At 35.9% G+C, this 24,093-nt stretch overlaps 1 protein-coding gene across 8 annotated transcripts in view; it reads left to right on the top strand.

Moving 5' to 3' along the window:
- The window catches only part of LOC101613198 (muscular LMNA interacting protein), a 137,653-nt gene that overhangs the window by 44,276 nt on the left and 69,284 nt on the right, over positions 1-24,093 (top strand). For 5 of the 8 annotated variants that reach the window (XM_045157798.1, XM_045157796.1, XM_045157800.1 and 2 more), the window contains 5 exons: positions 2,694-2,759; positions 3,047-3,106; positions 5,717-5,761; positions 12,055-12,096; positions 22,385-22,513. In XM_045157798.1, coding sequence (XP_045013733.1) covers positions 2,694-2,759; positions 3,047-3,106; positions 5,717-5,761; positions 12,055-12,096; positions 22,385-22,513 — 342 coding nt within the window. The remainder of the gene's footprint in view (positions 1-2,693; positions 2,760-3,046; positions 3,107-5,716; positions 5,762-12,054; positions 12,097-22,384; positions 22,514-24,093) is intronic. The other 3 variants (XM_045157797.1, XM_045157795.1, XM_045157799.1) reach the window with 2 other exon arrangements.

Raw genomic sequence — 24,093 nt, 5'->3', positions numbered from 1 at the left:
AAAACTGGGAGTATTTTAATGAATTTTTGTGTTCTCTATTTCTCCTGTACTCATGAGTAATTATATTCTTATTTATTATTGTAGAACATAATAAAAGAAAGCCCAAGAAAAAAATTAAGTCATAAAGTGTTTCCATTAATCATTTTTCCAATTAGATTTAGGAAACAAAGTTTTCAGACATTATTTTCCTTGAGCTCCTAAAATAAGGAGACAATGGAAATTTGCCTTTTAGATGTTACTTCTCTAGGAGTTTGGGATTTAGTTTAGTGGAAGAGGGCTTACTTAGCAAACACAAGGCCCAGGGTTTGATGCTCAGAACAAAGAAGAGGAAGGAAGGAAGGAAAGAAGGGGAAGGGAATAGAAGGGAAGGAAGGATGAAAGAAAAAGAAAAATCCTTAGGAGTGATTACATGTAATAGTGATAATTCTTGAAAATTCATAGCTCTGGATCTGCTATATACCTGGTTTTATTAAACTGAATTCTGATGATCAGGCTGGAGAAATGACTAAATGTTTAAGGCAGTTACCTGCAAAGCTAAAGGACTCAGGTTACATTCCCCAGGATCCATGTAAGCCAGATGCACAAGGTGACACATACATTTGTAGTTTGTTTGCAGTCGTTAGAGGCCTTGGCATACCCATTTCTCTCTCTTTCTCTCTCTCTCTCTCTCTCTCTCTCTCTCTCTCTCTCTCTCTCTCTCTTTCTCTCTCCCTCTTTCTCTGTCTATGTCAAATAAATAAATAAAGATTAAATTTATAAAAATGGTGATCAGTGCTTGTGTCAGACATGGTGGTACCAGAATGACTGTGAATAAAGGGGATTTAGGAAGTAAATACAAATAAGAATACAGGGTAGTCTATTGTTACAAAACACGGTAAACTGCAGTATTTTGTTTATTTGTTTACAAACCTGCAAGAACATATACATTCAAGTAATCATTTTTTCTTTTGAAAGTAACCATCTTAAGAGACTAGCAATTTTTCTAATTACTCTGCTTATCATATTTTTATAACCTCTTTTATAACTACCTTTGAATATCATCCCACATGTTTTTGAATGACATCAATGATGGCAAACTGTCAAACTTTGAAAGTGAATTGACATTAGATAGATTGAAAAGCTTCCTCTAGCAAAAGACCTAGAGTTAATGATTAAAATTTTTAAAAGTAGGTAAAATTACACAAAATTACCATGTTTCTAAACCATGCTCAGTTAAATACTGGCAACTTCATGTGGTTCAGCACAATAGAAAGGTTAGCAAACAAAAAGATAAGGGGAAATCCAAAGTGTCAAATCCCAGAAGGAAACTGAAGTGCTGGATGTTTATATTGATTTGGATGCTTTGGTTATTTTGAAGGCATTAAACTCACTAATCATAGGGATGACATTTATTATCAAGCATGCAAGAGGAGAAAAGGATGGGGCTGAGCAGGACAGAAAATAAAAGCATACCATTGTAAAGCCAAGATATTTGAATTATTGCATTCTCTAGTACAAGATAAACAAGAGAAAAAAAAAATACTGCAAAAGAGAAATGGCAAGAATGTTTTCCCTGAATTCAGGGTAGGAACAATAAACCTTCAACCAAAAGCGTTTACTTTTATATGGGTTTTAAATTCAAGTTTACAAAATCTCTTTGATAAATTTTTCAACTGAAAAATTAAAGTTAATTAGATTATCTCTGCTTCTGGAAATGGAGGAGGAGTTGATAGTGGGCAAGTCTTTTGCAAGTAACTTAAACTCAGAGCACAAGATCAAAAAGATCACGTGAATTTACCACAGACAAATAGAGAGTGCAGTAGAGTCAACACTTGTAATTTGCATTTGGTTGACACCTATGTTTTGTTCATTTTTTTCAGAAAAACCCATTGTTTTCTCATTATGATACAGCCATGCCACTATTGTACCAGTTGACACTTCTTGTCTGGCTGGTCTGTTGCATAACCTTCAAGGTCCTCTGCTGATTAAGACTTTAGATGTGTTTCCTCCCACAACAGACCACATAGAACTTTCCAGCACTAAGATAACTAACTATCAGAGAGGAGGTTTTGAGATCTGATCCACCTTGATTTCTCAGTGTACTTCAACTGAAGCATGTCACACCTAAGTTCTCGAGGCCAAGGCAATGTTGTTTAATTTTGTTCAAGGATATGGAAGATGGGAGCTGAGATGGCTCAGCCATATACAGCATTTGCTTTCAAAAGCCTACAGGTATTGGTTCAATTCCCCAGCAATCCACACAAGGACAGACCACAAAAAGTAGTACTAGTCTGTGTACTGTTTGCAGTGGCAAGAGACCCTACTTCATACACATACATGTGTGTATGTGAACACACAAACACAAATTAAAAAAAAAAAGTAGAAAGAGCTGATGAACAGTTAGCATTACCTCTACCTCATGCCTAATTCAGTAGGCAGAAAACAGTAAATAACAAGCCATATGTAATCAATAAAAACTGAGTAAATGGATAAATATAGAAAATGTAGGACAAATGCAAAACACAAATAACTTTCTGTCTTTGGTAGGGAGACTCTAATTTCACAGGAGAAACTTGGAACAGTGCACCAAATAATTTAGCTTTTTTTCCCATTGAAAATACTGAGCTTCACAGGGCTTTCTTTTAAAAGGATGCTTCTACTGCATTAATGATTAACTACAGGACTTGTATGAAAACTATTTCATTTGTCCCTAGGCACTAGACGAACCAGCTAGCAGTGACAGTGTCTCCAAGGCCAGCACATTAGATCTACCTGTGGAGGTAATGACTTAAATGCACCTTGACTTTGGTATGCAATCCCAAATCTCATTGCTAACCCGGTACCTGGTTTCAATTCTTCCAGTTGTGTTTCCCTGCACAGCTCAGGAAGCAAACTGAAGAGCTCTGTGCTACCATTGATAAGGTCTTACAGGACTCCTTGTCTGTGGTAATGCTTTTAGACTAGAATGTGCTATTCAAACATTTGCTTCACTTCTCTTCATTTCCCTCTGTTTCAGTATGATGCCTCATGGGCTTGTTCTTTTCTTTCTTTTCCTTATCTTTTCCAGCACTCTTCTGATTCTCCTTCGAGGTCCCGACAGATATTGTTGGGTTCTGAAACAATCAAAGTATGTATATATACTTAATATAACTTCCTGAGCCACAAAGTTTACTAGATCAGTGATTTTCAAGCTGTAGTTCAGTAGTTGAGAGTAAATTGTGATATTAATTCAGCCCTAGTAATCATTATGTAGATAGTGAAGTGTTGTGTTCATATTTGTTTTAATTTCTTTACATGTACACATGCAGGTAAGTCTGAACAGCATGGCCAAGTGGGATCTATTTTTAGCTATAGGTCAACATCAGAACAGTTGGGAATACAGTACACTAGATAGTGTTGTTGAATGTTGGCATTTTATGGATGTGCATATAAAATTTGTAGCTTATATTATTTTCAAACCAAAACTTCAATGTTCTGTTCATAAACAACAATTCATAAATTTAAATAATCATCAATGCAACAATAGTAGAAGGTAGAATTTTAAAGGGTGATTAGGCCATGTGGATGGAGTCCTCATTTATAGCAATATGAAAGAGGCTGAAAAGAGGCTTTTCATTCCTTCCACTATGCATGTAAATAAGAAAAATTTACTGTCTGTGAATGAGAAACAGGACCTCATCATACACCAATCCTGCCAAGACGTGATATTGTACTCTACAGTGTCTAAAATGGGAGAAGTAGCTTTGTGTCATTCATAAGCAGCTCAGTCTATGACATTGTGTCTAATATCATCTAAGATAGTATCTTATGATAAGAAGATGTAAATTTTTTCCATTATAGTATAATAGAAAGGAGAGGTTACAAGAATTGGTATAGGTTAATGTTCAGAAAGGAAGAATTTAATGTTATGTTCTTATTTCATAACTAACAACTGCGAGTAAGATATTGGGTGATATTATCTTCCTGTGACATTTTCTTTGTATCTACAAGGACTAGGAGTACTACCAATTAAGAACTTCTTCAAGTTAAGGTTTTGAGTTGTTAGTATCTTGACAATTATTTTCACCAAAGTTGAGATCATGATGAGGCCTATATTGTGCATAATTCTTGAGAGGAGCTGATCCAATAGAACTTATTAGATTTATTAACTTGACTTACATGGTAGTAGCTAGGCAGGTAGTCCAAAAATGGCTATTTTCAGGTGGAAAAGACTAAGATCCCAGTATCTGCTCAGATCATGAGGTTGGTTGTCTCAACAGCCCCAATCTGTCACTGAAGGCCTGGAGGGTTCCTGGAGAGTTGCTTGTATTCAGTTCATGTTGGAAGGAAGATGTTGGATTCTGATGTCTCTGGGAGATGAAAGCAGCGTGGAAGTGATGCAGTTAACCAGGAAGCCGGGAAGTCAGATAGATAGCACTGTGTTTCCCTCAGACCTGTTTATACATGCACTGCCCATTGAAAGGTGTTGCCCACTGTGAGGAAGGTTCTTCCCCTCTCAGTTTACCCTTTCTGGAAATGCCTTAACATGCATCTCAAGAGGCTTTTCTCCTAGTGGAGTATAGATTCTACCTAATCAAGATTAACCATCACAAGATTAATCACAAGGGCTAGAGGGATGGCTTAGCTATTAAGGTGTTTGCCTACAAAGCCAAAGGACCCAGGTTTGATTCCCCAGGACCCACTTTAGCCAGATGTACAAGGGGGTGCACACTTCTGGAGTTCTTTGCAGTGGCTGGAGGCCCTGGTGCACCCATTCTCTCTCTCTCCTTCTCTGTCAAATTAATAAACAAATAAAAATAAATTATTTTTTAAAAAAGATTAACCATCACAAAAGACCAGGTAGATCTTCTAGACCACTCTGGTTCTCGAGGCTGTCACTTCTTCTCGGGGCCTCATCTTTGCTCAGAAACTTCTCAGAAATGGACATAGGAGAAAATTATTGGTGGATTACCAAGCTGAACTGAGTGACATATGTGAAAAGTTATAATCATTCATTTAAAATGAAATCAATTTCTATAGTTGAGTTTCCCCAGGGGGCGGGGGGAAATCTCGTTTTCAGATAAAATGTAGGGAGAAAAAAATAGATGACAAGGCCTATATAGGTTTGTTCTCATTATTTTGCAGGTGAGTATGTCACAAGAAGTAAGGAGACATGGAAGTATTAAGTTTGAGACCTTGAAACATACATAAGTTAAGTGGCAATAAAACCGGAATAAGTTAGTGAGGGTCATTGATTTGAAAGTCTCAGCATAACACATATGACACCAAGAGTAATTGAGAAATGAAGGTATGGATAGGAGATAGATTTTTGAAAATGGGATATTATATGGCTTCCATATGTTTCATCAAAGTAAGGTCAGACATGTTCTTCAAAATGTGTTAATGAAATAAAGTGAATGAAAGTAATTTTGGATTTCAGGAGCTCAGAGGGCAGAGAGAATAGTTTTGTAGTAAAATTTGAAGCAGCTAAAAATTATGGAAGAAATGTGCTGAAGAAATTATTATGATCCATGTGGTAATATTATCAATCACTAAGTAAAGAGAAATTACCAGCACAGTGATAGATAGCAGCAAAGTTATAATTTAATAAAATAATTTTCAAAGGTAAAAGAGATTTTGTATAGAATGAAAGAATAATAGTCTCAATAGATTAAAAAAGTAAACACTTGTACAAGAAGCTGAATCTTTTATTATTACTTGATTATTCAAACACGTAACTATTTTTATTATCATTCAGGCTCCTACAACTCTCCCAAGAGCACCTGGTAGAGAAACCAAATATGTAAGTACCTTTGTAAAAGCACTGCATAGTTTTCTATTGGTTGCTTGTATATATCTTGAAAAAACTTAATTCTTAATTGAATTAAATGGCTTTTCCAAAAGTTGAAAAGGTAAGATGCCATAATTAACTCATACATGGAACATCAGCTGTTATTAAAATATAACACATCAGGTAGATATTCAAATAAATACTTCTTAATTGATCTGTAGTCTGATTAGTTTGGCAAAATAAAACAGAAATATAATATTTGCTTTGTCTAGCTGTCAAAGCTTAAATTATATTTTAATTTGTGAGAGTGTACTGTGCTTATTAGAAACAGTCTACTCATGTATTAAGATTTGTCTATTTCCAAAGGATTTGACTGCTTAGTTGACTAGTTTGTTGCTTCCCTGTACTTAAGTAACCAAGTCAGTCAATTTCTACTTACAAACAAAACTAAATCAATAATGGATATTTAAATATAGATTCACATAGTTAATTCAAATAATTTTGGGGAAGTCTCTCTTAGTATTAGATGTGTACACCCTTTCTCCACACAAGTCATTATTGCATTCTTAAGTGGTCCTCACTTCTCACCAAACACTGTCTGGTAGAAATGAGATTGTCTCTTAGTAATCATTTGTTTTCAGTTCTAAAATAAGCCAGAAAATAACTCCTTTGAAATCATACATTACTTTGTCTAATAAATAATTTTGTCATCATCCTCAAGAGTAAGTAGTTATTAAATGTACATTTTGTACCATGTCATTATTGCACTTTAAACATTTCTGCCTTCATTTGAATCTCCCTAAGGCAAATAATGAGCTTGATGAAATTATTAAATGTTATCACATTTGGGAAATCATGTTTACAGTATGTAGCAGGAACACTGCTCATAGTGTTTCCTGGAAGCTTTCACTTTTAGTTTTCATTATTTTGAAAGCCCTTTGCAGTAATACTTGAAAGGAGTAGAGGCATTTAGTAGGCAAGACTCAGGTTGAAATTGCTGCTGCTTCTGGGACAATCACTGGTTTTTATTCATAAATGGGATGCTGATCGATTCTGGGTTCATTTATTTTAGTCCTCTAGACCTCAGGTCCCAACTTGCAGGCATCACTGAGATAATATAGATCCTTCCTTTTTTCCTCATTCCCTTCACCTTTGCCTTTAAACGTATTCCCTCCCTTCTTGTTTAATCTATCTTTAGAAGACACACCATTTGAGTTCTTGATTCTTTCATTGGCACAAGAAAAGAAAACTCCCTAAAGATATTTCTTTACCTTTTTTGACTAATGCATTCTATAGTTTCAAGAGAAAGTTCCAAGAAAATGTAGCTAAAATATTTTCGACTTTTACTGTTTTTTCTCATAGACTGCTGTTGTTTCCCAAAGTGTTTTGATCAAACTGTATTTCAAGCATTTGCATACAGCTGTTATTCCTGTCTACCCTTTTCTGAGAGGGACAGTCTTAATTTATAATAGCTAGAATAACTTTGGAGGATAGTTACAATCTCCATATTTAGATATAATTTCAAATCGTCTTCATTTTCAATCTAATTAAAATAGGTTAAGTTTTATCCTCATAAAGAACATTGGACTCTATCAAATTTAGCCCCAAGCCATCGAATTCAGTATAGATGAAAACCAATAAAAGTTCTGATTCAGACAAGTTCTTAAAGTTTGTTTCTTGAAGGAGAAGCTTTTGTTTTTGCTTTCTTTTACAATGACATTTGAATCAGAAAGATGTCTTGGGAGAGATGTCTTTGAAAGACATTTCTTTGGAACAGAGCTTTTCACAATGGAGGATAAAAAAAGTTCTTTGGTGTCAGCTCATAGACAACTCACATTTATAAATATGCAGCTGAAGTTATTATGGTAGATATTATCTCATACAGTGGTTTTGAAAAGATAAATGATACAATTTTAGAGCAGAAGTTTCATTTAGCTTTAGACCTTCATGTTATATGACTCAACTTTCTTAGATACTGCATTTTTCTGATTTTTAAACAAAGAACATTGTGATAATTATTTATAAATTCTAATATTTGTATTAGCTGAACAATAAGATGTCTCATCTAAATATGAATTGGGTAATTTTCACTTAACTAATTTCTCATTTATTTTTCTTCCTCAAAAGCAGGTCAGGGAAGCCTATTAAGTAACATTTTAATATTTCACTTTTTCTTTACACAACTTCTATATTTTTATGAAGATTCCATGTTTCATTAACTTTGAAGAGATTCTAAGGATTGGCTCAAAAGCAGGGATCATGTAGTTGACCAAATGCTGTACCACAAAGGGAGTTGAGCACAGGGAAGAATTACAGTCAGGAAGAGAACTCTGTTGCCAACCAGTACTGTTCACATCAAACCTGTATTTTCAAACATAATCTATAGATCATTACTAGTGTAAAAGCTACTTGGTATTTTCCACTTTTGCACATTAATTTGATGCATATTTATCTAACAATCACTGGGTACAAATCATGGAGGAGTTATTAGAGTGAGAGAGGTGCATACAATAGTTCTCAATTCTGAGGCACATATTCCAATGGAAGAGAGAATAAACAATTAAAACGGCAAATAAATAAGACATTTTATTGTAGAAATAGGGAGACACTCAGAGAAATGAATAATATTAAAATATGCTTACAGAGTTATGTTTTTCATGTATCTCTATGTTCATAGGATTTTATTTTTCCTAGGATGATTATAATGATTTAGTTTAATAATAAATTATGTGATTAATACCTTGAGGTCTGTTAAAAATTCTTCTTCAAAGAAAGAGAGGCAGAAAAGGGAATGAATGAAGGAAGAAATAAAGGAAGAAAGAAATCAGTATAAAATAAAATTTCTTTGGTTCTTTACTAAAAGTAAAAATAATCTAATAGCCTCTCTTTAGAATGAGCCAGTGAAAGTGCCACTCATTCAGACTAATGAACTTTTCTTTCAAGATGCATTTTAATTACAGGCTATCTTAAAGCAATTTAATTGAGACAAACTTAAGTACAATAAAAAAGTGGGGGGCTGGAGAGATGGCTTAGTGGTTAAGAACTTGCCTATGAAGCCTAGGGACCCCAGTTCAAGACTCGATTCCCCAGGACCTACGTTAGCCAGGTGCACAAGGGGGCACACACATCTGGAGTTTGTTTGCAGTGGCTGGAGGCCCTGACACACCTATTCTCTCTTTCTCTTTCCCTCTTTCTGTCAGTCTCAAGTAAATACATGAAAATAAACAATAAAAAGAATGAAAGAATGTATTTTTTAAAAAGGGGGAGCTAATTTTATGTTGAATGACAATGCCAGGTCTCCTGCAAATCAAATCAGTATTTCATCAATATTTCACCTGATTCTTTTGTAACAGATGCTAAATTCAACATTGAGTTATTTTCTAGCAAATAAATCTCCAATCCCTCATTTAAACTATAAGTCAACTCTATGGGTTAGATGTTAATTACCAATTTTCCATTTTACAAAGGTAGAAGAGTCTTCCAAGTCAAAGTGGGCACAATTCAACCCAAGTTTGTTTCCTGTTGAAGTTGTTGCCATTGATCTTTGTATACACTAATAGAAAGTGGAAAGAGTTCCCGTCCTTTACGTGGTGCATCCACAAGAATTTATACTATGACCATAAGTTACATCTTATTTCCTATATTAGCTACTTTCTCATTACTTGGAAAAAATACCTGACCAGAAACAGCTCAGAGAAGAAAAAGGTTTGTCTTCAGCTTACAGTGTCAGAAGGGAGTTCATTGTGTTAGGCTAGCATGACAGGAGCAGAAAGTCAGCTCATGTCGTCAGCAGAAAGTCGAGAGTAAAACGAAAGAAGAGGAGCCAAGTTATAAAACTCAAGGCTTGCCACCAGTGGCACACTTCCTCCAACAAGGATCTGCCTTCTGGAAGTTCTACAAGCTGCCCAATTTGTGCCACTTTGTTGAGATCAAGTATTCAAAACCATAAGGTTATGGAAGGCATTTCATCAAAACCCCTACAATGTCTAACAAAGTTCAGTTCAAATTTGTAATGCGTAATTATCACCTTAACGATAACATGATAAAGCTTTACTATATCCAAACCTTTACATCATTTGCTGATAGGTAAATGAATTCTTAATTATCGATATATGAGAGGTTACTTCTTTTAATACTTTTGTTCCTCTTCTTTCTCCTCTTCATTTCCTTTTGGGGTGCTGGGGATTAAACCCAGAGCATATCACATAGTAGACAAGGGCTCTATCACTGAGCTACATCCTCAGCCTTCCTTTTTAGCTTCTTGCTTTCCCTATGTAAAACAATAAATCTCTTTAAAAATATTTAATGTATTTCTACATATTTTTTTATTTATGAGAAAGAGAGATAGGTGCATCGAAGTCTCCGACTTTACATGAGTACTGGTGAGTCAATCCCAGGATGTCAGGCTTGAAGTGCCTTTAAACCTTAAGCAACGTCTCCAGCCCAACAACGAGTGTTCTATTGCAAATACTAATTCTTTTACTTTCAGTCTATCAGTATTGGAAAGGAATTTTTCTTTGCATTATATTTGCCTTTATTATTTTTATTAACTGCTATTCGCATAAGTCCATTTAATTTATGGAATTCAAAAATGATCATATGGGCCAGGCATGGTGGTGCACGCCTTTAATTCCAGCACTCTGGAGGCAGAGGTAGGAGTATTGCCATGAGTTCGAGGCCACCCTCAGACTACATAGTCAATTCCAGGTCAGCCTGGACCAGAGTGAAACCCTACCTCAAAAAACTAAAAAGTAAAAATAAAAAAGACCATATGCATTATGAATTCTTAATAAACAACAACCTTGGAAAGCAGAATATACTAATTTATTTATTAAATCTTAATTCAAATCACATTCTGTTTATATCAACTTAATCCTTGGGTGTTTTACATTTTGTGAATTACTTTTTTGAAAAAAAATTATTTACTTGCAAGAAGAGAGGCAGAGAAAGGGAAAGAGAGAAAAGATATAGCATGTCATAGAAAAAGAATGAATGGACAGGCCAGAGCCCCTAGCCTCTGCAAATGAACTCCAGATGCCTGTGCCACTTTGTACGTCTGGTTTTATGTGGTTGCTGGAGGATCAAATCTGGGCCATTAGGTTCTGCAAGCAAACTCCTTAACCACTGTCCCTTGTATGCTTCTGGCAGTACATGTGCCAAAGGTAAAAATGATTTCCCTAAAGCTGCTTGCCATAACTGGCAATCATACAGTAATTTATTTAGTTTCACATCCACATTTTTTCTTTGCTCTTCAGCTTAACTTTAAGTCAGTCATGGTGGCACACATCTATAATAATCTCAGCACTTGGGAAGATAAGACCAGCTTCAGAGCCTCTGGGTGTGTGTGTGTGTGTGTCTGTGTGTGTGTGTGTGTGTGTGTGTGTGTGTGTATGCAAACAAACCTACCCCAAACCAAAACCAGCTAAACATATCTAATTAAAATTCTTTGCAGGTACAACTTTTGAATTTTGCATGCTCCACTAGTTTTTTTTTTTTTAAAAAAACATGAAATTATATTTATTTTTTAATAGACCAATTAATTTATATTTGTGTGGTACAATGTAATATTTGACTTGTGTATACATTATAAAATTCAGTCTAGATAATGATGATATCTATAACCTTACCAAATTATTATTTTGTGATAGATTGTTAACTTCTGCTCCAGTCATTTTGGAGTATGTATTATTTGTGGTGATTATGGTTCCCATGTGGCACAATCACTAACTTCTGCAGAAATGAAGCTTAAACCCTTTCATCCCCTTTCCCTTTCCTTCCCTGTGCCCACTCATGTCATCACTACCCTATGAGAAATACTCCAGATATGCTATAGTAAAATTATACAATGTTTGAAAGAAAGGTATTAAATAACAACAAAGTATGAAGAAAGATGGCTGACTGAGTTATGGTTTAGATGGACTGCCTTAATGAGTGGTTGAGTCACTGGGATAGACATATTCTATTACCCTGGAATTGCAAGTCCATTTCAACTCTAGCTCAAGACTGAAAGTAAAATTTAAAAAAATACAGCAAAAAATATTCAAAGACAAATAATGCTTGGAAAAAAGCATCATACTTTAGTAAGAAGGAAGTGTGTGATGGGGAGGAAATGGTTTGGGAAAAATAAAGTTATGTCTCAAACTGTAATTATTTTCTTTTTCCTTTAATAGGATTGTACTACAATGAACATGTGTTACTCCCATAATTAAATGACTTCAAAATATTTTAAAATCTAGGTATATTATTTTACTAAATTATTTCACTAAAATAATATCACTAAAAATTTATTATATTTACATTTGCAGGCAAATCTGTCTTCACCTTCTACATTGTCTGAGAATCAACTGGTATGTATCTTGTCACTAAGTCATAGACTTTTGAAAATTCTCATTTCACAAGATCACATTATCTGAGAGGCAATGAACAAAGCATAAATTAGTAAATTTATTTGTTTGTTGACTTATTTGTGTACATTTAAAGCTCCATGGTGACTGATTGCCTTTCACATGAAAAATGTGTAAGGCCACTGTCATTAGAAACAGCAGTCTTAATGGAGATTGACTTGGGTCAGAAGGAAAATGTCACTGGGATGTACACAGGAGAAATTATTTTAAAATGTTTATTTTTATATATACAATGTATACATAAATACATGTGTTTTATACAAACAAAATTATGTATACACAAAATATATGTATTTTCTATACACATGTATACAACATGGTGTGTGTGTAGGGTGATGGGAGTGGTGATGGTGCTGGTGGTGGTATGTGTGTGCATGGTGTATGCACACGTATGCACCCATGTGTCAGCCTCTGCTCTTGCCTTTGGTGAGGTGCAGTGGCCAGAGGGGAACACTGGGTTTTCCATTACTTTTCCACCCAATTTTAGAACCCTTGTCTCTTACTGACAGGGGTTTACTCATTGTGTTTTTTTTTTTGTTTTTGTTTTTCCTTTTTCCCCTCTCTCCATCTGTCAGCCCTGGTGATTGTCTGGTCTCTGTTCCTCAAAGACAGAGAGTGTGGGCATGTATGGCCATGTCCAGCTGTTTTGTATGTGGGTGGTGTGAAGCAAACTTGGGCAGGACAGTTTCTTGGGTCTTTTCAAGTCCTCATGCTTGCACAGGATGTAGTCTTAACCCCCAAGCTTAACCCCAATGCCTGACATAACTTTTTGATGAGTAGGATCCAAAAAGAGATAAAGGAGAAAGTCTCAATACATTATGGATGATAGATTTTGGATGGAAAGATATGAAAATCCAAGTATTCACAGAGAAGGGTGAGCAAGTGGATGGTCCTGATCCCTACTGAACAATAAAAATATAATGTGAATTACAAATATAGGGTCATGTATAATTTTAGGTTTGCATGTAGCCATTTAAAAATGAATGAAATGGATACACGAATTTCAAGAATTTATTTAATGCTAGGCATATATGATCAGTAAAGTGGTGCTATATTTTTACATTACTTTTGGAGACAAGTCTTCAAAATGAGTACTTTACATATATGCTCATATTTTCTTGTCTGTTCTATTATTATACTTAAATGTATTATAAATTCCTGAACAAAGGCACCTTTAGTAAAATTAATAAACTTTTTAATAAAGTAGTTTAGGTCATAAAAAAAGACCAAAATTCCTGGCTTAATACTGACTTTTTTGCCCCTTTTATTGTTTTAGTGTCTATTAATAAAGGCAACAGTATTTTTATGTGCAAACCTAACAACTCATTAAAATATAGGTCAATGTGTAAAATTGTTCTGTTTAATTCAATCAAAGCATATGAACATATTGATATTTATTCACATAGTGGATACATAAGATGTCCTTGAATATGTATGTGCAATTTTAGTGTCAGTTGGTCTAGCACAGTGAAAAGCAGTGTGGTGTATTTGAAAAAATACTAGTATGAGTGCTAGAAGACTTGGTGTATGCGTTCTACTCTGACCCATTAAGATAAATGTGCCTAAGTCACAATAGGCCAAACATCTGCCATGAATTTCCTAATTGGGAAATAAGAGTCTTCATTTATGTACTTTCCAAGCTTCTCTAGGACTGAATCTATGGTTACTAACACAGAAAATGAAGCAGTTGCCATGGAAACAGCCATTGCAATAGCATTAATAAAGTTGAACAGTTGCCACCTTAGATATGGACCTTCTACAGCACTTTTAATTTTTAAAATAACGATATTTTTATTTCTTGCCAGTAACATGGAAATCAAAACTGGTTAAATGTCTTCATGTGTTAATTCAACATAATATACAAAATACAGATTCTTTTAGTTGATTGGTGAAGTGTGTGTCTATGTGTGTGTGTTACTATATACTGCTGATTCTTGGTTTAATGCTTCAAAAAATAATTTCACAGAAAAATTATATGTGTATATATATATATATATATATATATATATATATATATGTTTCTATGATTTATAACCTATATAATGTTTATGTAATTTATAATGTATATTTATAATGTTTCATAAAATGAGGCATAGAAAAACAAATTGAGAATGCAACAAAATCAAGTATTGTGTCTAAAATAATTTTGTGTTTGTGTTCTGTAGAGAGAAAAATAAGAGCATTGTTTTCACCTTAAAAAATTTAAATATTTTATTTACTTATTTGACAGAAAAGAGGCAGAGAGAGAGAGAGAGAGAGAGAATGAACATACCAAGGCCCCTAGCCATTACAAACAAACTCCAAATGCATGTGCCACCTTGTGCATCTGAGTTTACATGGGCAAACTTGGGTCCGTAGGCATTGCAGGCAAGCGCCTTAACTGCTGACCCATCTCTCCAGCCCCCATTGTTTTGATTTTAATGATGATTTCTTTGAATTTCTTTTAGCCCTGTTATCTAGAGTTCAAAGCATATCTTGACCAAGCTTTAAGTTGTTTTAATCTCAAATGTCCATTGACATATAGCTAAATTTGTTAAGCTAATCATGTAAGTGTATCATAAAACAAACATTGTGAGTTGATATAATTATTCAATTAAATCATTATAATTTCTAATTCATGAAGTATACCCTATTTTTAAGTGTTGCTGGAAATTCTATATACATATTTTTGTCTATATGTGTGTATATGTATGTCTAACACCTAAAATAATTATTAGTAATACGTGATGTATTAAAGTTAAATTATAAAATAGAGCTAGGAATTTTGAATAAAATAAGAAGTTACTCCTATCATAGGGCGAACACTGTAAGTTCACTGACATGAAAGTATATTTAAAGTTACTATAGCAGCACTAGCTCGATGCAGATCTCAGGTTGGGGAAACATGACTTTCTAAAGATAGGATGTACCATTCATTTTTTCATATATATATATATATATATTTACTTTCAGCTTGGCTTATCTACTTTTTTGTTGTTGTTGTCTTACAAGTGTTCTAGTTCAAGAGAATCATGACTTCAACTCTAAAAATGTTTTAATTTGGTGTTGAGTTGTAGCTCACTGGTGGAGTATTTGCCCAGTGTACGCAAGGCCCAGATTGAATCCCCAGCACTGTGTAGAGCAAGCTAATGAACCAGCCACAGACATGTGTGGGTCTCTATTTTTTATTGCGGAAGCCAAATGACTTAGTATTAAGCTTTAGAGATTTTACTGGGGCCTGTCATGCAACTTGCCTACCAATCTTAGCTTCTCCTCTACTAAGCAGCAATATAGTAGATAACTGGAAAGGAACCAATCACCTCTGAGCGGAGGCTATAATAACTACTCTGTCAATTTAAGGGATTACTCTGAGACTTACATGTCAGCATAAGTGAAGATGTCAATATCGTTCTCTAGAAGTCAAGTCAAATCTCTGAAGTATGAAGAGATAATATTAGCAGTCATTTTTTACAAGAAAAAAAAAAGGTAGCTGACAGTTCAGATAGATGTATCTGGGATCATACAATAGGCTCACTCATCCTTGTTCTGTGTGGCTTTAACAAAGTAGTAATTGATATTGATTTTTAAATAATTCAGGAAACCTAAGGAAAGCCTTCTGAGGAAGTCAGGAAATAGGCCTCAAGGGCAGTATTATTTTTCCTGGGTATCTCATGTCTGGCCCTGCCTCACTTTTTTTGTGGAGGGGCATTGTCTGCAAAAATGATGAAAAGGAGATGACTGAGTAGGGTTAGCGAGAATGATGAGCTTCAACACCACAAATGATGCTTCTCCTGACATTATCAAAAAGAGCAAGGGGAAAACAGAAGATCAAGGCTCTAAATTAAACTTTCAGAAGGCCTTCCTGATTTCCAAACTGGATCATCACAGTATTAGCAAGGGCTAATGAGTGGTCTTTTTTTTCTGCCTAAGAAAACAGATTAGCTTTGACAAGATAGTCAAGATGTAGTGAGATTGTGTTAGATGACATTTGACTTATTTACTATTGAAATCTTATGCTAATACACAATGTCCAGTAGAGAATATTCAGTCCATTGTAGTATTATGTAGACCACAATAGATGCAGAAAATTAATGACACAACTAGGTAGAGGAAATGCAAAGGCAACTTCCTGGAACATTATAAAAACAAGAGCTCATACCTGCAGATAGCTCTCTGTTTCTAGCTCTGGAAGCCTGCTGATGAGTCCCGCTTTAGTGACGCATGACTCATCTTTCTGAGAACCCTGAAGGTCCCTGTTGTTTAGAAATGCTTTTGTGTAGAACTGATGAATTCTTCAAACTCAAAGGCAGTTTCTCCTTGACCTGTTTTCCTTGACATATCACACGTAAGAGCTGCAACACTTACTACGTACACATCCTCAGATTTGTGTCACACTATTGTCTTTAACTATTGAAATGCTTCAGTCCAGCCTTTCTGTACTGTATACATGTCATAAAACAGTTCTTGAGCTAAGGATCTGACTTATAATTATTGAAGTCATATGCTATGGTGGTTTGATTCAGGTGTCCCTCATAAATTAGGTGTTCTGAATGCTAGGTTCCCAGCTGATGGAGATTTGGGAATTAAAGTCTTCTGAAGGGAATGTATTGTTGGGGATGGGCTTATGGGTGTTATAGCCAGTTTCCTTATGCCAGTGTTTGGCACACTCTCCTGTTCCTGTTGTCCACCTTATGTGGGCCAGGGCGTGATGTCCACCCTCTGCTCATGCCATCATTTTTTCTTGCTATTGTGGAGTTTCCCCCTGTAAGCCAAAATAAACCTCTTTTTCCCACAAACTGCTCTTGGTTGGGTGATTTCTACCAGCAGTGTGAACCTGACTGCAACATATGCTCATTTTTATTAAATGACTATAGTAATTATAACATATTAAGCAGCTTCTTCCTTGAGTAGACTAGATAATTTATAGTCAACGTTATTTGTATAAATGCATTTTTTTCCTTTCAAATTTTCAAATTACCTTTTTTTCTTTACAAAGTTCTCCCATGTATTTCATTAGACTCTCATCCTAACCTTGTGAATTAGTGTTTTTCCTATTTTTATAAATGAACCAAAAGCCAGGTGTTAACAATGTTATACCAGTTGTCCCATGGTAATAGATGGCATAAAAATATGTTACTTTTCAGTCATGGGAGAATTAGCCTATACCATAAAAATTTTGAGTCTTGAGATATTTATTTGAGGGTAAATAAGCTTAAATATTTGTTTTAAGTGTATAATATTGCTAACTGAGAAAAGACTCAATTCATAAAACACTGGTTAAATGACTGAACTGGTTTAATCATTTAGCTGACATTTCTTTTGTCTAGTCTTACTTAGTAAGGTTCTTTAGGTTTGTAGAAGCTTTTGGTTGCAGAATTTCTAAAGGAATGAATGCTACTGAAGGAAGAATAGACAAAATAACAATCATGCCGCTCTCACAGAATCTTTTCAAATTAGTAGAATTTCTAGCTTGGTTCACAGGATTTGCTATATGCATTTCTATTCTTTTGCTGCTGTGTTGCACATATTATCTTTCCTAAGAAAGAGATGACAAATTCTTAGAAAGTGGAATCCTTTCTTTTATTAAATTTGTTCCCCTTAGCATCAGCTTATAGCTTACAACTATAGTCATATGCAATTTAAAACACCAGTTCATTTGTTGAAGTTACCAATTTGAAAGTTGTTGCTGTTCAAGAAGCCATTATTTTAAAATATTAGTAGTGGATTTGCTAGGTCATTACTGTAATTAATCTTCAATATGGTCTCTAGCACAGACCACACAGTCGTGTTGTCATGGGATTATAAGTTCCTAAAATGAAAATATTTTTGAAGTGCCCCCAGTAGCAAAGCTCAAGAATTAATATATATGTCATGGATTATAAACACAAATAAAAGTGTTCCAACAAATAATATCCTGCTTATCAAGCCCCAGGAACTCTAAACTTACTGTTAGATTTTTGCTTCCTAAAGCTAACAAAGATTCATAATTGTTCTACCCAGTTTTCTACTCATCTTATTGTCTCCAAAAATGGTGACATGATTGTTCTTTTTGCAACTGAGTTTTGTTGATTTTATTATGTGCAAAGGGAAGACAATAGCACAGTTCTATCAAGTCCTTAAAGAAGTGGTATCTGGTCTGGACTTCCTAAATCCATTATATTCTTACATTCTTACGTCTTAGGTATGAATGGAGCATACCAACCTCCATTCCTTCTTTTCTTTTCTTTGTAAAGGGTTATGTAGATCTCTGCTCAGGAACTCAAGATTTGGGGCTGAAGAGATTGCTTAGTGGTTAAGGTGCTTGCCTGTGAAGCCTAAGGACCCAAATTCAATTTTCCAGGACTCACATAAGTCAGGTACACATGGTGACACATGAATATGAAGTTCATTTGAAGTGGCAGAAGTCCTGGTGCAACCTTTCTCTCTCTCAATCAATGAATATAAAATATTTTTTTAAACTAAGTAGAAACTTGTATCAACACATCATGTATTGATACCATCATTTCCCTTCTCTCTGCCTCCATTCCTCTAAAGACCCTCCTCAGTGGGATTACTGCTATTGCCCCTAGGGTTGTGGGTTATGAGATTTGAGAGCATTAGTCAGTCATTCTAAGTGGGGGTAGAGTGCCTCTGGATATTCCCTTCTACTTTGTGGCTCTTACAATCTTTCTGTCTCCTCTTCTGCAAAATTTCCTGAGCCATGGTGTGTGTGTGTGTTGTAATTCTTCTTTACTGTTGTGCTCTCAGCAATGCATTTTGAGAATCCTCAGTGCCTGTCTCCATGACACTGGGGCTGGTTGTCAGGCTTGCTGTTGAAGCAGCACTCTTGTTCATCTTGCCAATTTATTTGGTTTTACCTGGGCCCTGGATGAAGTTCCAGGGGTAGTTTATCTCCTTGGTTCTAGCTGCCTTCTAGAAAGGAAAACCAGATTCTCCAAAGGAGACTGAGGCCAGCATAGGGTCAATGGGATAAGCATTATTAATTACGAGATTTTGATGGGTGTAGCCTCTCTTTTGCCTAAAGACTTGTGGCAGCTTCTTGTTGGAGTCCATGAGTTTTGGTCTCCACAGGATTCTAATTTGGTTCCCAGTTCTAGCTCTGGATCCTTTCCACTGAGCAGATCTCTTAGCCAATCATAGAGTCATTGGTTACCCACCTAGGCAGTGTAGCACTATTGCACAGGTGTGTTTCTTCCTGGTTTATATGGTGATCAAAGTAAATAGGTTCAAAAAAGTAAGTGGAGACTCCAAGAGGTCAATCTGTACCTTTTACAATGTTCTGAGAAGGATATAACCAGCATCCTAGGATTATGTTATGCCAATTAATTTATTTTGAAAATATTTATTGAGCAACAATCATAGTCAGTCACAGTTGTAGGAGTTTGAGATACAATGAACATAACAAAGATCTCTGACCTCACAGACCATGTATTCTTGTAGAAAGAGCAACATGATAAACACATAAACCAGTGCTAGGTGGTGGTAAACACTATATAATGGGGTGCTAGGCAAGTAGATGACTTCTTACTTGGATAAACACTTCTTTTTATGTGTTGTAATTTATTCTTTGGTAGAAAACTTCTAAATCTAGAGCACTCACATAAAATTAGTACATATAAGCTAATAGGGAAACAAAGATGAGAGCGAAGGTGCATGATATTCCACACCCAGAAGTCTCCTTGCTGTTCTCATCCAGCAGGATGACTGGTCACAGATCAGCTGATCTGAGTGGAAGTTCTATGCCCATGTGATATACAATACCTGTCTGTTTCCAACACAAGGTCAACTTTTCCTAGCAGAGATTCTTTTACCACCCCAAGTACTGTCAGTCATATTTCTGTTCTTCATGCTAACACTTAGCTTAAGCCTTTCAAAATTCATATTGGTTTTAGAACCTGGAAAGCGGTATTTATTTTCTGTACTGATGCCACAAAAGGGTAGAAGAGAACAAGGTGGTATGCAGGACAGGAGCAGAAGAAAGGAGAATTTAACCAGCACAAGGAGCAGAAAAGAGGACAGGATACCTGTGCACTTTAGGATTATGACCCAACATCGGGCACCTCCCTCTTTACAGGTGGCTGTGCGACAGATGACTGCCTAGGTGTACTTCTGTCATCTGGAAGAATGCTCCTATATCATACATACTCTCAGCTGTCAGGCTTCCTGAGTAACTGGATGTCACTTGCTCATTTTTTTTCCTTGAGAGAAATCAAAGTTTTTTAAGAAGAAAGGAGATAGTTTTTTCAGTCTGGAGAAGTAAGACATTCTTTTGAACCCATGTTCTCCCCAATTGGCATACACACGAACAACTAGGGAAATATCACTTGAACAAAAATATAGGAGAAAGGTGATTCTCAAAATATATCAGATGTTTTATAGAGAAGAAAGAGAGATGCAGCCCCTTAATGCTTAAACTGTGAATACCAGAATTGACTGAGGAGTGTTAAGTTACAGTTTCCTGGAATAAAATCATGTTGAGAAGAATGATTGCAATAAAATACATAAACACAAAGAGTGTCAGGACAGAAAGTATTACTTATTTTTGTATTGAAGTTTTGCTTGGGATGTTTTACATTTTTAATTTTTATTTATTTATTCATTCATTTATTTATTTATATAGAGAGACAGAATCGGAGTACCAGGGCCTCAAACACTGAAATGCAACTCCAGACACTTCTGCCAGCTTGCACTTGTGTCACGTTTGTGCATCTGACTTACCTGTGGGGTCTGGAGAGAGATGGAACATGGTTCTTTAGGCTTTGCAGGCAAGAGCTTTCACTGTTAAGCCATCTATCCAGCCTGTCAGATGTTCTAAAGAAATATCAAACATGGGCTGGAGAGATGGCTTAGCGGTTAAGCGCTTGCCTGTGAAGCCTAAGGACCCCGGTTCGAGGCTCGGTTCCCCAGGTCCCACGTTAGCCAGATGCACAAGGGGGCGCACGCATCTGGAGTTCGTTTGCAGAGGCTGGAAGCCCTGGCGCGCCCATTCTCTCTCTCTCCCTCTATCTGTCTTTCTCTCTGTGTCTGTCGCTCTCAAATAAAAAAACAAATAAAAATTAAAAAAAAAAGAAATATCAAACATTTGACAATGTTACAAAATTTTGCACGTTGTGAAATATTTTGAAATTATCCCCAACTAAAATCCCTCTCCCTTCCGTCTCTCTCATTAACAATGGATACATTTTTACGAATCTTGTGTGATTTATGTATTAACCAAAACTCCTTAGTTTCGAGCTACAGAGTTTTGGATATGTAAAAAAAAAAAAACAAAAAAACATAGAATCTAATATATGAGGAAGGGGCAACCTTTGGGAACCCTCGAGCAGGAAAACCAGCTGGGCCTTTTGCGGACTGTCCTCTTTGGACTGCTTCTCCATGAACTAACTTTCCCCTCAGCTTCATCTCAGTAAGACTGTTTTTTAAGTTGAATTAAGGAGTTTCATAGTTCCACAAAGGACAACTTAAATACCTATGTCATATTTTTAGGGGGAGAACTATTTGTATCCAACCTTAGTTATCTTACATTTTTAATATGAACATGGTTTATGAGGGTTCACTCTGTGGATTTGGAGGCACAGGTATGTTTCCAAAAAAGTTGTTAGATGCTCAGTAGATTTTTTTTAATATTTTTATTTATTTGAGAGAGAAAGACAGGTAGAGGGAGAGAGAGAATGGGCGCGCCAGGGCTTCCAGCCTCTGCAAACGAACTCCAGACGCGTGCGCCCCCTTGTGCATCTGGCTAACGTGGGACCTGGGGAACCGAGCCTTGAACCGGGGTCCTTAGGCTTCACAGGCAAGCGCTTAACCGCTAAGCCATCTCTCCAGCCCGCTCAGTAGATTTTTAAATTCATGTATATATCATGCCTAGAAGGGTCCCTTGCTTGGAGGAGGCTCTCAAAATAAATTTATTAATTGTAATATTTGTTAACTGCCAGGGGTTGAATAACATGTTTGGTGAGTAAAATGAAATAATTTTTGTATTTTTAATGTCCTGATGGTTTAGCTTTATGATTTGGTTACTGTAAAAATCAAGAAGCTAATTGTTTACAACTAGTTGACAGTTTTAGCTAAGTAATTAATTTCTAACTTCAGTTATATTAGTTGAAATTATTTGGTTTTTGGGCTGTTTTAACACATCTGTAAAATCATTTTACAACCCCAAAATTGTGAGAACATTTGGGTGACAACAATATTCATAGTTACATATTTTAAGAGTGTGTATTTCTCTATTTTTAATTTGTCCTTCATGAAGACTAAGCCTGGCGTAATTCGTCCAGTGCCTATAAAATCCAAGCCATCACTGAAGAAGGAGGAGGAAGTGTATGAGCCTAATCCCTTCAGTAAATACCTTGAAGAAAACAGCGACCTCTTTTCTGAGCAGGTGAGTATACACACAGGAAAGCATTTGCTATTTTGGTAAGTTCTTGTTTCAGATAAGAATAGCATATGTGCAAGAAAATGTACACTTTATAAAAAATGACCTTAGTAATGGAAAAGATCATTTTGTAGATAAAGAGTGATTCTTGATTAATTGACGATGATAAAGCATCTCACTAATTAATTTTTTTTTCTAAATGTCTTCTGAACCTAACGTTGGTATGATTTGAGAGACTGTGCTATTAACCATTATGAACACATCATGGATGGTCACAGAGGTGCTGCCTTGTTATATCTATGAACACATCATACATTCACTGGTTGGGAGGTCCTGTAGGTGCTGCCTTATTATTTCTATGGACTCACCATGCGTTCACTGGCTGGATAGTCACATACGTGCTGCATATTGTTATTTCTATGAACACATCATGTATCCACTGTTTGGATGGGCAACATAGGTATCACCTTATTTTTTGAGAAGCCTTCAGTCCTCTTGAGAAAACATGGTATTGTAGATTTGCTATATTAGAGTCGACAAATGGTTTTCAGATTCATATTAATAATAATGCAATGTTTTAGTTTCAGAGGTCCCACCTGCTGGGTTTGGCAAGCTAATCAGCATGCCACAGGGAATCTTCTGTCTCTACCGCTGCAACATCAGGATAGGATTATAAGTATAGACTGACACACCCAATATTTTTCACAGCACTGGGATGTAAACACAGCTTCTTATAATTATGTGGCAAATATTTTTTTACTCATCAAGGCATCTGATCAGGCCCAGATTCTTGATGTGTAAAGTAAGTTGTGAAGATCAAGTTCTTTAAAAAGGCACTCTTGCTCATCTTACCAGTTCATCTGTAATTCACTTGGGCCTTGGCTGAATTGTGACAAGTGTTTGTCTCCTGGAGTCTTGATACCTTCTGAAAAGGCAAAACAGATTCTCCAATGGAGAGTGAAGTCAGCATAGGATAAATTGGATAAGCATGACTAATTCAGGGAGATTTTGATGGATGTAACCCCTCTTTTGGCCAAAGACTAGTGGGAGCTTGTTGGTGGAGACCCTAATCTTGCTCTCTGTAGGGTTCTGATATAGTTCCAAGTTCCAGCTATGGGCTTCTTTTCATTGGGCAGATCTCTTAGCCAATCAGAAAGCCATTGGTTAATACTGAGGATACTCAACACACACCAAAGTAGAAATCCAGAGGTTCCTGAGAGCTTGTCACTGAAGTGGACTTAAAACATTCCCACCATGGCTCAGGGACTTTTGCAGAAGAATGGGCAGAAAGATTGTGAGAACCACAGATTGGGACAGCATACACAGAGGCATTGTCCCCCAACCCAATGACTGACTGCAACTCTCACAACTCATACCCCAGAATCCACAGGGAATACCAGCAACCCCACTGAGGAGGGCCATCAGTCAAGTGGGGGCAGGGAGGAGGGAAAAGATAGTACCAACACATTATGTATCCATATAAAGTGTGTTCTTAATAAATATAAAATTTATTTTTAAATTAAAAAGATCCTTTGAATTCTTGAATTTTGATTACTTTAAAGCTTTAATTTACCCCAAATAGATAG

Source organism: Jaculus jaculus, chromosome 8 (assembly GCF_020740685.1).
Source record: "Jaculus jaculus isolate mJacJac1 chromosome 8, mJacJac1.mat.Y.cur, whole genome shotgun sequence".
Taxonomy (NCBI): Eukaryota; Metazoa; Chordata; class Mammalia; order Rodentia; family Dipodidae; genus Jaculus; species Jaculus jaculus.
The sequence above is the reverse complement of the archived record's forward strand: the minus strand, read 5'-3'. Positions and strand labels throughout refer to the sequence as shown.